This window comes from Sphaeramia orbicularis, chromosome 6 (genome assembly GCF_902148855.1).
Source record: "Sphaeramia orbicularis chromosome 6, fSphaOr1.1, whole genome shotgun sequence".
Classification (NCBI taxonomy): domain Eukaryota; kingdom Metazoa; phylum Chordata; class Actinopteri; order Kurtiformes; family Apogonidae; genus Sphaeramia; species Sphaeramia orbicularis.
In genome coordinates this window covers 2,867,185-2,882,810 of record NC_043962.1, presented here as the reverse complement: position 1 = coordinate 2,882,810, position 15,626 = coordinate 2,867,185, and the positions used below count along the sequence as shown (strand labels likewise).

Sequence of the window (15,626 nt, the reverse complement as noted above, 5' to 3'; positions counted from 1 at the left end):
ACCAAAAAATATTAAATTCAATATTACAACAACACTAATCATTAGTTTTGCAAAGGATGAAATTTTTCCATTCTAATGTATAAGACTGATTTTTTTCTATGTGTATGTTTTTCTAAATACAAACCTTCATGGTGTGATTCTGTAATCCCAAGTAATTGAGCTACGAAAGCTAATAGATTTACATAAAGGCTCTCAAAGACATTTATCTGAGATTAACCAATGCCAGTATTCCAAATCTCATTAATCACTTTCCCCATGTTCATCTAAGTAATCTAAACATGGTCCTTTACCATCTTGTCTATTCTAGGGTGACCATATTTTGATTTCCAAGAACGAGGACACTTGGCTCTGGCTTGAGATCCCTAAATGACATACATACTTAATGATCACATGGTATGTACGTAGTGTAGTATTCTTTGCAATGCACCTATAACCCCTGAGAAAGTATTTCAGTGAAATGGGCTGCTCGGAATTATTTTTTGGTTTTTGCTGTAGAAGTGTTATAAAAGCTGCCGTATGTGCTTGTCTTCCTTTTTTTCAGGACTCCCTTTACTTTCAAGATCTGGCAGTTATTTTGCTCTACTGTGTGTGTCAAAATGGTAGAATAATAGAAAAAGACAAAAAGCAGAATTGAATTGTTACAGGATTTTACTACATAAGGCACTCAAAATGTACATCAATACAAGATTTAGGATATTCAACTTGAACACTGAACTGTTAGACACTGAACAACAAGTATTTGAATTTTGGCACAGTGGTGTTTGTTTTGAGTCTCTCTCTCTCTCTCTCTCTCTCTCTCTCTCTCTCTCTCTCTCTCTCTCTCTCTCTCTCTTTTTTTTTTTTTTTTTTCCAAAATCAGTCCAGCTGTTTTTTGGTTGAACCCCGCAAAGCAGTTCCTCTCAGGCTGTAAACAAATCCCTCCACTGCATTGATGACTCTTCCAAGGAGTGCTTCTCTTGCAGACAGTGCATGGCTGCCTTCCCATGCTTGCTTTCTGTCTCTCTTCCATCTCTCCAGTCCTTGTAGACTTGCAGACTTGTTGTCCGAAGGAACACACAAACCTTCATTACTGTCAATTGCCCTTCATCAGAGGACATCCTAAACATTAAAGATCAGATTTATCCCAAAGAGCAACAACAGAAGACTAAAAACAGGCCGCAGTGATGAAGGAAAATAGAGAGAGTGAAATAGGGAGAGTAAACAATCTTGGATTTTGATGTATTTCCTCAGTCCTTGAATCTGGTTGTGTTTTCTTTCTTGTCAAACTCCTCAACATTTTCGGAATCAAAGAAAATTTTTAACAAATGACAGGAAAACATAAAATAAAAGAGGGCAGAAAAACATAGCAGAACTCGGTAAAACACAGCAAAAACTAGAAGCACTCGGAGAGCGCAGACCTCCGCCAAGGCAGATCAGTGGCCCCCCCACTCCCCACTCCCCCCACCCCCGATCACCACCAAAATTTAGTAATTTTTTCCTGTTCCAGTGTCAACATTTCCTTAAATTTTCATCCAAATCCATCCATAACTTTTTGAGTTTTTTTGCACACAAACAGACAGACAAACCAGCGCCGACAACAACATAACCTCCTTGGTGGAGGTAATAAAGGCAAATCCTGACAACACAGCAAACTACAGTAAAAATAAAACATGAAAAAAAAAATAGCCCAAACCCTCTGTTCCTATAGTGCGTCTATGGACAGGTCCATCTCACTCTCTCCTACTGCTTGTCTGCCCATCCCCCACATCCCACAGGCTGCTGTGGCTCAGTGTCCTTAACTACCTTAATGTCCCGTATATCACTAGAAGAGCAGTCTTTACTTTCAGCAGGTTTTAGAATTTGTCCATTTGCATGAACATTACAGTCATCAAAAGTGTGCTTACACCAATGTGTCATCGACAAACATTCGGTTTTAAAGAGTTTGTTCTGTGAAAATAATGAAAAACTGAAATTTTGGCTAATGTGTAGCCCCCTCTACACAGCACGTCTGTTATGGGGAATATTTCACCTTTACTTTGCAACGACGTCTGTGTAAACGAAATGGTGGGATCATTTGGTCCTACCTTTATCAGAGCTTTGTAACGCCTCTGGAGGAAGTAACAGAGCCTTGATAAAGGTGGAATCAGGATTCAGGAATGCTATGGAAAAGGAACACCTCTCATTCAGCAACCAAAGTGTCGTTTTGATGATGCATTGCGTGTGCGACCCCTGCGCAGGGGGGATTTAAAAATGATCGTGGGCTGTGTACAGTAAACAAACATGTCAACGCCACCAGACAAATGTGGAACTGGGGAGATGTCCAGATCTATCAGCTGTTGTCACTACGGGCAGAGGACTCGATCCATGCTAACATTTGTGGAATGGTGAAAGACAGGCCAGCTCTGGAGAGGTTAGCAACACCGCTATGCTCGGGGTATTTCCGACGTGGACGTGACACTTTCTACTATACGCTGCGCTGCGTCACTGTTCCTTTGACTGGGGAACGCAGGTCCGCTGGGTAAAAGTCCAGCCCGTCTCACCTCTTTTACTCCTTTGGCTGTGGAAGTCAGACAATGGAGGAAAAAAGGTGGGATCACCATCTGACCTTTTTTCCGGGATCTTTGTATAAAAGTAGCTTTTAACCCCCCAGATGCTGTGGAAAGTATGTGAAAAGAGGACATGTTCTGGCAAAAGATTTTCAGCTGATAATCTTTTGATAAATCATGACTTTAAAACACTTCTGATCCTTACATGAAATCACTTTAACAGAATTTGTGGTAGAAATGGAATTTTAACCTCTTTTGGAAGTTGAATGATCATGCCAGTTTGAAAGAAAGAAAAGTATACCGCTGAATCTTTTAGAGCATTTTCAACACTTTTTCCAGACAAACAATATGCAGCACTAAGGCAACAGCAATGCGATGTAGAGAAGCCTAAATCTGCTTCCATTCTTAATGAAAATTAGCCTCAAAAAAGAAGTTCACTACATGGGACGGCCATGGCTCAGATGGTAGAGCGGGTCGTCCAATAACCGAAGGGTTGGCAGTTTGAATCCTGCTCTGTCCCAGTCATGTTCTGTTGTGTCCTTGGGCAAGACACTGCACCCTCCTTGCCTCCAGTGCTGCCACTCACATTGGTGTATGAATGTTTGGTGGTGGTCGGAGGGGCCGTCTGCGCCGTCGGCGCAAATTGTCAGCCACACTTCTGTCAGCCTGCCCCAGGGCTGCTGTGGCTACAGATGTAGTTTACCACCACCAGAGGGAGAATGTGAGAGTGAATGAATAATGGATCCTTTGGGCGCGCTTTGAGTATGCATTCATAGAAAAGCGCTATATAAATCTAATCCATTATTATTGTTTTCAATTTTGACTCATCAGTTAATCAGTTTTTTATGCATATTCCTGGTTTGTAGCCTGCCATAAAGTTTTCGTCATATTTATTACAAATAATCTTCATCTTAGTCATTCAATCACATGGCAAAGACAATAATAAAAACGACAAATACTGAGGATTAAAAAAAAATTGTTTATTATTGCTTCACATCATATTATATGATTAGAAACAGGTCATCAGTCAAGGGAGTTACTCAGCTGCATCTTTTCCCTGTAAATGGAAAAGTGAAACACATGTAAGGAAGTATATTCATCAAATAGAATGCACACATGAGAATGACTTGAAAGGAGTTCAGTTTGAGAGGATTTTTACCAATATTAAAAGTGATCAGATAATGGCTAATCAGTCACATATCACCTTCAAATTATGGAATACACATGTTTGATTTTTAGTGGCACTGATAACATTACCACCCATTTACCTTGCCAGAGTCCCGGCTCTTGGCTCTCAGCTTGTTGACCTGGGACTCAGCAATGTCAGCACGTTCCTCAGCTTCCTCCAGCTCATGCTGAATCTTCCTGCACTTGGACAGATGAACATTGGCCTGCTCCTCCTGTAATATAAATTAGAATGTGTTTAATATTTCAGTACAACTGTAAGTCTACAATGAAAGTTATTGTTTTGTTTCAGAATCTTATGGCAAGTACACTTTGCACTCACCGCTTCCTCAGCCTGCCTCTTGTAGGCCTTCACCTTCAACTGCAACTTGTCAACCAGATCCTGGAGCCTAGCCATATTTTTCTTATCCTCCTCAGTCTGTAGGACAACAGGTTTCTGTGTTTACAAATTGTGAATGGTAGGGATACAACATTGATTTTTGCAAGTGAACTGGAACACATACCTGGTAGGTGAGCTCCTTGACTCTCCTCTCGTATTTGCGGACACCCTTAACAGCATCTGCTCCACGTCTCTGTTCAGCCTCAATCTCTGTCTCCAGCTCACGGACCTTAAAAAGTCGGAAAATGTAGAAACATGTTGTAACGATAGTAGTTTTTGTCGTAACATTTGGGCAAATGCTCATCAGATTTTCTTACCCTGGATTCCAGTTTCTGCAGCTGCTTCTTGCCACCCTTCATGGCCAAGTTCTCAGCCTCATCCAGACGGTGCTGCAGGTCCTTCACAGCAACCTCCAGGTTCTTCTTCATCCTCTCCAGATGAGCGCTAGTGTCCTGCTCCTTCTTCAGCTCCTCAGCCATCATGGCGGCCTACACAGGATTAAATGTATGGTTTTTAGTTTTATTTTCAAAGATGTAATGGAAACTTGAGAGTACTCTGACAGTAAACAATTAGAACATACATCAGTGATGGCCTTCTTGGCCTTATCCTCAGCATTCCTGGCTTCCTGAACGGTGTCATCTACTTCACTCTGGATCTGAACCAGGTCAGCCTCAAGCTTCTTCTTGGTGTTCAGCAGGCTGGTGTTCTGTTGAGTATTGAAAATATAGTTGGTGTAAGTCACATATCTGATATAGTCTTGTTACATTAATATAGTCAACATGTAAAAATTGCTGTCACATTATACCTGAGAGTGCAGAAGTCCAACACGCTCACTGGCATCAACCAGCTCCTGTTCAGCGACCTTGCGGCCTCTCTCTGTCTGCTCCAGAGCAGCCCTCAGCTCCTCAATTTCTGAAACCATGAGACCATTTCTACGATCCACCATGGCAGCTTGTTCCTTGAGGTCATCCTGTGCTCTGACAGCATCATCAAGGTGCAGTTGGGCATCCTGGTTGAAAGCAAGTAAAGAGGTTTATGTACATATAAGAATGTGACTTCATTAATCCAAGTCTTCATAACCACATTGATTGTCATTATACCTTGAGCTGTGCCTGCACATTCCTCAGCTGCTTCTGGGACTCGGCAGCCTGGCGATTGGCGTGGCTCAACTGAATCTCCATCTCGTTGAGGTCTCCCTCCATCTTCTTCTTGATTCTCAGGGCATCATTCCTGCTCCTGACCTCAGAGTCCAGAGTGCTCTGCATGGAGTCAATCACCCTCTGGCTGTTCCTCTTGATCTGCTCCATCTCTTCATCTTTCTCTGCCAGCTTCCTGTCCACCTCACCCTTAATCTGGTTGAGCTCCAACTGGACACGCAGGATCTTAGACTCTTCATGTTCCAGAGTTCCCTAAACAAATCGAGGCATAAGATGTAAATTTTCATAGCTTTATAGTACAAAGTTGTCTATATCGTATAGTTGTCCAAGTTAATAAATCTCACCTCAGCTTCCTCAAGAGCTGTCTGGATCTCAGACTTCTCAGTCTCCACCTGCTTCTTGGCCTTCTCCAGTTCATGGATGCTCTTCCCAGTCTCACCAATCTGTTCAGTCAGATCTGAGATCTCCTCTGCAAAGAAATGTGTTTGAATGCGTCACAATATTAGAATTCAATACAAACAAAAAAATATCCCCTTATGTGTATTACGCTATCAAACTGTTCAATAATGTGTTCCAAACTCACGCTGCAGGTTCTTGTTTTCACGCTTCATAGTCTCCAGCTGATCCAGAGCTTCCTCATAGGAGTTCTTCATCTTGAAGAGCTCAGTGCCAAGAGTACGAGCCTCCTTCTGAGCTCCCTCCAGCTCTGCCTGACCCTCCTCATGCTTCTGCTTCCACTCTGCCAACACCTGAATTACATAGTTGAATACTTTACTCCAAGTATTGAACAATGGGAACACATATGTTTCTGATTGTTTATATAGTCTGGCCAAAAGCAAAAATAAATTTCTTGTACCTTGTCAAAGTTCCTCTGCTTCTTGTCCAGGTTGGCGGCCAGGCCATTAGCTCTCTCCACATCAATCATGAGGTCCTCCACTTCACTCTGGAGCCTCTGTTTGGTTTTCTCCAGAGAAGCACACTTGGAATTCACTGCCTCAATCTGTTCCTCAGCCTCCTGAAGGCGCTGGGCAAGCTTTTTCCTGTTAACATGCAATTTGATGTAGGTGAATATTCACTTGTCATCAGAAATAAAAGGAGGTTTATTATTTTAGAGGCTTATCATTTTCATACTTTTAAAAAATAGTATTATTCTGCAGTTCACAGTTTTGTGGTAATCTTCTGAACAAGCCATTGAGTGGTCAAATTTTACTCACTTGGCTTCCTCAAGCTCCTCAGTGCGCTGGATAGCATCAGTTTCATACTTAGATCTCCACTGAGCCACCTCACCATTTGCCTTAGACATTCCACGCTGCAGCTCCGCCTTGGCCTCCTGCTCCTCCTCAAACTGCTCCCTCAGCAGATCGCAGTCATGGCGGGCTGACTGAACTGCATGGGCAAGAGCATTCTTTGCCTGTGAAAAGAAAAAGTGTTAAGTGCTTAAAATGATGAATAACACTGGAGCATGCTATTAGCATCCATTTGTTCATGTTTGTTTACCTTAACTTCCTCCTCAATCTGTCTCTTGAGCTCCTCAATCTGCTGTGTGAAGGCCTGTTTGCCTCTGGTCAGCTGAGATACCAGAGCTTCTTTCTCCTCAATTTGACGGCCAAATTCACCTTGGGTTAAAGATATCATGATCCATCAGTTTCTGATCAGTTATAGAATATCTGTATTCTATATTGACAGATAACTTCACTGTACCATTTTCTGTCAGGAGACGTGCTTTCTGTGCACCCAGGTCATTGTTTTGACGAACGTTTTCATCATTCTTGGTCTTCAGTTCACTAAGTTGGTCCTCAAGAGTACGGCACATCTTTTCCAGATTTCCCTGAAGAGTGAAAGGGGTTAGCATAACTGACGTCACTCATTTAGTTTTGTGCAAAACATTTCAACTTAAAACAATTTGACGCATTATGTACCTTTGCTTTGGCAACAGCCTCCATGTTGCTTGAGAGGTCATCAATCTCCATCTTGTATTCACTCTTTTCCTTCTCCAGCTTCTGCTTGACACGCTGGAGGTTGTCGATCTGCTCTCCCAGCTCGGCAACGCTGTCGGCCTGCTTCTTGCGCAGAGCAGCAGCAGTGGCCTCATGCTGAAGGGTGGACTCCTCAAGATCACGACGGAGCTTCTGGAATTCAGCCTCGCGCTTCTTGTTCATTTCAATCTGAGCAGCAGTGGCACCACCAGCCTCCTCCAACCTCTCACTGATCTCCTCAAGTTCCCTGGAGAGGTCAGCTCTCTGCTTCTCAACCTTGGCACGAGCAGCACGCTCAGCCTCGATCTCCTCCTCCAGCTCCTCAATACGGGCCTGTAGATGAAGGATGATTAACAGGAAACAGTTTTGCTTTCAAAAACACCTCGTCTATGCAGTAGACTAGAACTTTGTATAACACATCATATACGTCACCTGAAGCTCCTTGATCTTCTTCTGAAGCTGAGCCCCCATTGACTGTTCATCCTCAATCTTGCTGAGGAGCTGGCTGATTTCAAAGTCTTTCCTGTGAAAATGAGCAAAGGCAACAGCTGTGATAAAACTTCCCAGATATAGACCTGGAATCTTCAAGATGGTGTTCCCTAAATAGAAATAATAGCAATGAACCGTTAGTATAGTAGTAGTTTCATTACTTCTTCAGTTTCTCCTCTGACTGCTGCTTATCATTCTCAAGATCCATGATGGACTCCTGAGCCAGTTTCAGGTCACCCTCAAGCTTCCTCTTGGCTCTCTCCAGGTCCATGCGCAGCTTCTTCTCTTGTTCCAGTGATCCCTCAAGCTGCACAGATGAACAAATGTTTAACTATCAAGTCCTAAAAGAATGTCTTTGTTCCAGTTTGAAGTGAATTTGATACTTACATCATCGACTTGCTGCTCAAGCTTGGTCTTGGCCTTGGTCAGAGTGTTGACTTTGTCCTCCTCAGCCTGCAGGTCATCAAGAGTTTGCTGATGAGCCTCCTGGAGGGCTTTCTTCTCCTTGGTCAGCTTGGCAATACTCTCATCTTGAGAGGCCATCTCCTCAGTCAGGTTCTTCACCTGTGTTTGGAAGAGCAGCATTGTCATGACATGGTGGTTTTTGTCCTTTTCCTGTATGTTCTCAGTCTGTAGATGAGTATGTTCAAACCTTGTTCTCAGTGGCATGTTTCTCCTTCTCCACTTTAGCCAAGGTGAGCTCCAGGTCATCAATGTCCTTCTTGAGCTCAGAGCATTCATCTTCCAACTTCCTCTTCTTGGCAGTAAGCTCAGCATTGATTTCCTCTTCATCCTCCAGTCTCTCAGTTGTCTCTTTGAGTTTGGCCTCCAGCTGAATCTTACTCTTAATGAGTCCCTCACACCTCTCCTCAGCATCATTGAGATTCTCAGATTCCTAAATCATGTTAAATATACATGTCAGCATTGCAACACTGTAGAGAAATCATGCAAGAAAGACATGGTCTTCCATGGTGCACTTACAGATGCTACTTGCAGCTGCAGATCGTTCTTCTCCTGAATAAGAGACACCATCTTCTCTTCCAGTTCCTTCTTCTTGGCCAGAGCAGCAGCCAAGTCTGTTGTCATCTTTTCATAGTTCTCTTTCATCTGGGCCAGCTCCTTCTCAGTTTCAGCACTCTTCAGAAGAGGCTTGATCTTGTAGTACACCTTCATCCATGGCCAGTGTTTGACATTCATGAATGAGCGGACATTGTACTGGATGGTGAAGATGGCATCCCTATAGAAAAGAAGTTCATGTTATGGTGCATTTGGTTATATGATTTTTATAGTAAGTAATTTTTAATTCAATTTTTTAAACTTACCTTCTCTCCATCATTTTCACAAACTCTCTCCTCATGAGGAAAGCACGGCAGAGAGCCTGAGTCATGGTGACCAGAGCTGCAAGTTTTTCATCTCTCATCTCCTCAAGGGTACCCAGCAGGCCAGCTTTGAAGAACACCTGATTGAATAGGAAATTTTCTTTGGTTCAAGCTTTCATATGACAGTAGAAATTCAGAATGATAGAGGACACAAGAGGAAAAACATTTGGGCAATAGCATGCTGTTAAGACTACTTAACTGATCTGCATTAAAATGAACATTTCGAGTAGGACATCCTTTTTAATAACCCATATCAAGATAATTTAATATCTGTACATGTATTACGTGATATCTATGAATGTTTCCACTTAGTATTTGTGTAAATAGTTCCACGTTTCCAATAATTAAGAAAACTTTCCAAGGATTTTCTCCATATTTTGAAACTTCATCCTATTCCCATGTTCATTTAAAGGTCCCGTATTATGCTATTTTTCAGTCACGTCATATAGGTCTCAGAAGCCCAAAAACATATTATATAAGTTTGTTCGCCCCAAAATCATCCTTTGTTCGGAGTTTCAGCGGTCGAAAAAGTCCCTCTCACTGCCCTCCTCAAAACAGGCTTTTTCTGGGCCTGCTTCCGGGTACGCAAATGAATGCATCTGTCCACGCCCACTCCCCCTCCCCTCTCTGGGAGAGGATGCGGCTTCCGCTAGCGGTACTACGCGCTAATGTTGACTGAAGCCATGGCTCTCTCGTCTACAATACACATGTCTCAGACAGAACGTCTTTCCAAACACTGGCTTTCTTTGCCTTGAGACGTGATTGAGCCCCGACGGAAAACGGCGGTGTTGTGTCGGGTTCGTGGACCTGACACGGAAAGACGCCTGCCGCCACTAATGCAGGCAGCTGCTAACAAGCTTGAGGCTAACTCTACTGATGCCAACCACAAAAGGCCCGTGTTCACAGTAGTTCTGTTGAATGTCTCTGGATATTATCAGCTCTTGCATGTTAACGGGGACGCAAACGTTAGCAGCAGTAACCGAGCTATGTTAGCTGCCATGCTACCGTTAAACGTACACATCAACACCCACCAGCTTATCCATAATGTAGGGTTATGCAGTAAAGATACAAACAAATGATCAGAACTTACATCTCCCACACTTGTACTTGGGTCACGAAGCGTTGGTACTGCGTCCTTCTTGATTCGGAGTCTTTGTGCTAAGCCGGAGCTGTATGGGCCCATGTTCGAAAAACACTCGTCCGTGAAATGCCGGGCACACACATACAAGCGTTTGGGAATGTTGTTTGGTACATGACCATCACAGATAGAATCCAGACACTTTTTACGGAGAGGCTCGGAAGTGGGGAGCAAAAATAAACTTTCGTGTTGGTGTGTGCAGCCAACAACACCACAACTTGCGTGTCTCGCCTTCGCCATGTTTGTTGTCCAAGAGGTACTATGCCAGGGCGGGGCTCGCTTTGCCAGGGTGGGGGCACAGTCAGGGGGAGGAGTTAAATCCGCTTATGTCGTCATAAACGGAGCCAACTCAAACTCGTTCGTTTGAGCAGGCATTTTGACAAACTGTGGTGTAGCAAGGCAGGGAGGAAACAGACAGTTTTCAAATTCCAACCTCATAATGAGGCTACTGCAACACACACTACTATAAGAAAACTGTCACAAAGTCAGATTTGCATAATACGGGACCTTTAAGAAACTGTATGTCAGAACTATAAAATGACATATGAGATTCAGAGGTTTTTGTATGGAACAACACAAATAATAAAAACACTGACAAATGATGGTATTTTAACAATGACCATATACCCATGTATCATTAATTATTCTCACGTAATTTTGAAGTAATTTGAGTTTTTTGGGCTAGTAAACAAATTGAAAAATATGAAAAGGTCATATGATGCCTTCATTTCTCTAGATCTGCACCACAGTCCAGACCTATCCATGTCTGTTAATTAAATATATTATACGATATGCATTCTTTCTGATTACCTTGGTGTGTCCAAATCTGTACTGGTCATGATCAACATCAATTGATCCCAGCAACTTCTCTGCAGCCTTCTTGTTGTCAATGAACTGACCCTCTGGGATGACACTGGCATTCAGTACCTTGTATCTTGTTGTGAGAGATCAGGTTGTTAGTGAATTTAAGCAGAAGAGTGGATCTGTATTTTGAGTAACTGACAGAGCGCATGTTACCTCTGCTTGAAGTCACCGTAGAGGATTCTGCTGGGGAAACCTTTTCTGCAGATTCTGATACCCTCCAGCACACCGTTACACCTGAGCTGGTGGATGACCAGGAAGTTCTCCATCAAACCTGAAACAAAATGAATCCCCTTAAAACTATTCCAATTATTCTCATTCTCATCCATTAGACTCCTAAAAGTCTCTGTCTCTGTACCTGGAGTCTTGGACTCGTTGGGAATCAGGCAACGCACAAAGTGAGGATGGGTGCTCCTCAAGTTGGTCATCAGTTTGCCCAAGTTCTCCTGTGAACCCAAGTTAAGACCATTTGTCATGAAAAGGAGCTAATATCACTTCAATGTCAACTGAGAATTAATATGTCTGTTACAGCTCACCCTGAACTGTGAAGACACAGTCTGCATGGAACCACCCTTCTTCTTTCCTCCCTTCTTGCCGCCGCCACCGCTCTCTGTTTTAGTGGGTAATTAAAATGTACACAAGGTATTAGTGGGATAAAACATTTTTCAAACACATGAAGTTGATTACAAATAAACACAGACATCATTGAGCATTTGTTTATTTTTTCTCAACTTAATATCATACCCTCAACAACAGGGGGATACAGCACAGCCAGCAGTTTCATAGCAGACTTCTGGTAAAGCTGCAGAACAGACTCGTTCAGTGGGTCCTTGTTCTTGTCCAGCCAGCCAGCGATGTTGTAGTCCACAGTACCAGCATAGTGCACCAGTGAGAAGTGGGCCTCAACCTTGCCCTTGGCAGGCTTTGGCTTCTCAAATGCTTTGCATTTGCCAAGATGCTGGTCATACAGCTTGTTCTTGAAGGATGTGTCTGTAGCCTTGGGGAACATGCACTCCTCTTCAAGGATGGAGAAGATGCCCATGGGCTGGATAAAAATACAAAGAAAACCCGTATATAAATAAACCAGTGTTTAGTGGATGATTTCATACTAACAACAGTCATCTATGGTCAGGAACTAAATACCTACCTTTTCAATCAGCTCAATACAGGCAGCCAAGTCCATACCGAAGTCAATGAACTCCCAGATAATACCCTCCTTCTTGTACTCCTCTTGCTCCAGGACGAACATGTGGTGGTTGAAGAACTGCTGCAGCTTCTCATTGGTGAAGTTGATGCACAGCTGCTCCAAGGTGTTGAACTGTAGAAGGAAATCAACAAATAAAATTTCACACAAGTTATAAGAGACACTGATGCCGACTTGTAAGGACGGAAACTTACGTCAAAAATCTCAAATCCAGCAATATCCAAGACACCAATGAAGAAGTTCCTGGCTTGTTTAGTGTCCAACATCTGGTTGATACGAATGACCATCCACAAGAACATCCTTTCATAAATAGACTTGGCCAGAGCAGTCACAGAGTTCAGCACCTGAAAAACATATCATAGATATTTAGTGATCATGGGATATAATACATCTCTTGTTTGGGCACAGTGTGCATGTTCTTCCCATATATCCAACATGACTTGTTTACATACAAGGTGTTTCTTACCTGAGGAACAGTCTGTCCCTTAGTAACAAACTCATTTCCGACCTTGACTCTGGGATAGCACAAAGCCTTCAGCATGTCAGCAGAGTTCAGGCCCAGCAGGTAAGCAACCTTGTCAGCATCTGAATGTAGTGTGTAGTAATGAATGTTAGTTCTAATACATAGCAAAAAAATTGAATGTCATATGAATTTTACCCACAAATGTTGTAATGCATAATCATTTGGACTCACCCTCTGTGCCATCTGGCTCAGCCTGCTCCTCACGCTGCTTCTGCTTGAACTTCATGTTACCATGGTGAATAACAGCACCAGTCAGTTTGTAGATGCCGACCTTCTCCTCACCAGTGAAGCCCAGGATATCAATAGCATTCTGTGTTCAAAAGAGGTTTTCATACCAAGGATAAGGACCATTGAATCACACAGTAAAGAGCAACTTTGACAAAATGGATGACTCACATCAGTGGCTTCCAGCTCAACTTTGTCATCAATACTGGCCACAGTGATTTGACCCATGCTGATCATGGGGAAGTCGTAGGGGTTTGTTGTGATGAGTGCCATATCTGACAACCAAGGAACGTTTGTAATTTCAGTCAGTAATTCTACCAAATACGACTTCTTTTGAAACATTACAGTGACTGAGTGTGCTCACCAATCAGCTCAGGCTTGTGGTTGGTCATCATCTGGTAGAAGATATGGTAGCCTCTCTCATCAGGAAGCTGGAATGTCACTCTAGACTTCTCCAGCAGATCTGCAGATTTCATATGTTACAGTTTAGCCAGATTTAAGCCAGTTTTTATTGAGAATTTCTATTGAAAACCACAATAAAAATGTTGTACTTACAAGTCTCAATATCAGCACTGGCCAGTTTACCAGTGGTGCCGAAATGGATTCTGATGAATTTACCCTGTTTGGATAAAAGTAACATTTATTATATTATTATTATTATTATTATTACTATTATTATTGTTATTATTATTATTATTATTGTTATTATTATTATTATTATTATTATTATTATTTAAACACTATTAAAGAACATTCTCTACCATCTTGAAGTCCTTCATACTTACAAAACGAGAGGAGTTGTCGTTCCTCACAGTTTTGGCATTACCATAGGCTTCCAGCAGAGGGTTGGCTGCAATAATCTGATCCTCCAGTGAGCCCTGTAAATTGGTTCAGAATTCTTATTAGACAACTGCTCCTTCATCTTATCATAAGTAAATAAATAAACCTGGGATTTAGCTGTAATGACATACCTGCATCTTTCCTGGTGTTGCGTCCTTGGCCTTCTGTGGAGATGTTGAGATTGTTGCAAAGTACTGGATGACACGTTTCGTGTTCACAGTCTTTCCAGCACCAGACTCTCCACTGGGCATGAAAAAAAGGTTTGTAAGAATTTGAACACAATATTTTACAGTGTCTGAAAAAAGTTAGCAAATGTGTCACTCACGTGATCAAGACCGACTGGTTCTCCCTATCTGTCAGCATGTACTGGAAAGCATTGTCAGAGACAGAGAAGATGTGGGGTGGAGCCTCCATACGCTTCTTGCCTCTGTAGGCACTGACAACTTCAGCGTCGTACACTGGGAGCCACTTGTAGGGGTTCACAGTGACACAGAACAAGCCAGAGTAGGTCTGAAACACAGAATTCAAGTCCAGTTGAGTTTTCCAGTACGGCCCCTTTGAATCCATTTACTTATTCACCGAGATGGTCTTACGTAGATCATCCATGCTGCATAACGCTCTTTGAGGTTATAAAGCACAGAGGCTTCATTGAGGTGGGTCATCATGGCCATGTCCTCAATTTTGTCGAACTTGGGAGGGTTCATTGGAGAGACGTCATCTTCTTTAACTGTTCTCTCCTGTCAGAGAACATTAGTCACAGTAAGAACAAATCAAATTCAGTGCCCTTTTAATTTTACTGTAAGATACTTACCTCTTCACCCTCCAGCAGCTTGACGGTAACTTTACCACCATCCCTCTTCAGAATAGTTCCCTTCACGTACAGCTCTTTGGCATCAGCTACATAGCAGGCAGACTTGGCATCAAAAGGCTTGTTCTGAGCCTCAACTCTCTCCTTCTCTGGCTTACGGAGGTAAATGGCAGCTTTGCCATAAACGGCCATCTCCGCATCCGTACTCATGGTGGCGGATTTTTTCTGTGAGACAGTTAGAGTAAGAATATTCTTGTGTCATCATTTTGAATTCATTCCAATAATGTTATTGAAAAGTGCAGTTTTAAATGCACATTCTACAAGTATATACAGATTGAGTTTAATTAAATCTCATGTTTCTGCATTATCATAATAATTTTTGGTTTAAAAAAAGAAACAAAAAGAAAAATAGCTTATTTAAACTGTGTTCTTAAAGAAAGTGTTTTTCTCATCAAACTGTGTTCATACCTGACCCTCTCCCTGTTATAAGTATGGTATTATCTACAGTCCTGTTGGAAACAAAGGAAAACCAAAAAAAAAACCCATTAGCATCAGGTAACACTTATATTGATTGTTACTCCATTGTGAAAAATAATTCTGTAGACATAGTAGATATAGTGTTCAGTAGATAATAGACGATGAGCTTACCAGCTGTCTTCAAGGGGCCAGTCTCTGTTGTGGCCGTCTGGGCAGCTTATATTGAAACTGGTGTGCTTAGTCAGCTTAAGTTAAATATGGGACCTGTGCCAAATGTGGTCTTTAAAAAAAAAGGTCAAAGCCAGACATCACATAAAACATGTGTTCTCACTTTTACAACAACACATGTCTGGATTTCAGTCAGTCACTCAAGGTCATGTTCTTTCTTTAAAAATAGTTTTGGATGAAGATCAAAAGTTTTTGAGTTGTGCTTTCATGACACTGTTAGTTATCCTGTCAA

General features: G+C 42.2%; 1 protein-coding gene and 1 pseudogene across 1 annotated transcript; one reads left to right on the top strand and one right to left on the bottom strand.

The window, feature by feature from the left end:
• The window catches only part of LOC115421684 (CCR4-NOT transcription complex subunit 1-like), a 969,367-nt pseudogene that overhangs the window by 177,433 nt on the left and 776,308 nt on the right, over window positions 1-15,626 (top strand).
• On the bottom strand, window positions 3,562-14,899 carry LOC115420955 (myosin heavy chain, fast skeletal muscle-like). Its single transcript, XM_030136600.1, has 38 exons — window positions 14,693-14,899; window positions 14,475-14,618; window positions 14,207-14,391; window positions 14,013-14,124; window positions 13,827-13,919; window positions 13,597-13,660; window positions 13,406-13,504; window positions 13,213-13,316; window positions 12,988-13,126; window positions 12,760-12,878; window positions 12,488-12,637; window positions 12,237-12,407; window positions 11,834-12,134; window positions 11,626-11,699; window positions 11,448-11,535; window positions 11,246-11,363; window positions 11,039-11,162; window positions 9,034-9,170; window positions 8,693-8,948; window positions 8,364-8,606; window positions 8,099-8,275; window positions 7,873-8,018; window positions 7,655-7,745; window positions 7,166-7,555; window positions 6,948-7,074; window positions 6,744-6,862; window positions 6,461-6,657; window positions 6,103-6,286; window positions 5,830-5,995; window positions 5,591-5,715; window positions 5,190-5,498; window positions 4,895-5,098; window positions 4,670-4,795; window positions 4,407-4,577; window positions 4,214-4,318; window positions 4,033-4,128; window positions 3,794-3,925; window positions 3,562-3,582 (listed from the first exon to the last, which is right to left on the bottom strand). Exons 1-38 carry the CDS (start codon window positions 14,897-14,899, stop codon window positions 3,562-3,564), a joined length of 5,814 nt encoding a protein of 1,937 aa, XP_029992460.1.

Excerpts from the sequence above, each read along its gene's own strand:
- LOC115420955 (XM_030136600.1), bottom strand. The coding sequence starts at position 14,899 with ATGAGTACGGATGCGGAGATGGCCGTTTATGGCAAAGCTGCCATTTAC. Across the intron at positions 13,127-13,212 it reads TTGAGCTGGAAGCCACTGAT|AATGCTATTGATATCCTGGG; the intron begins GTGAGTCATCCA and ends TTTTGAACACAG. Across the intron at positions 8,019-8,098 it reads TTGAGCAGCAAGTCGATGAT|CTTGAGGGATCACTGGAACA; the intron begins GTAAGTATCAAA and ends TCATCTGTGCAG.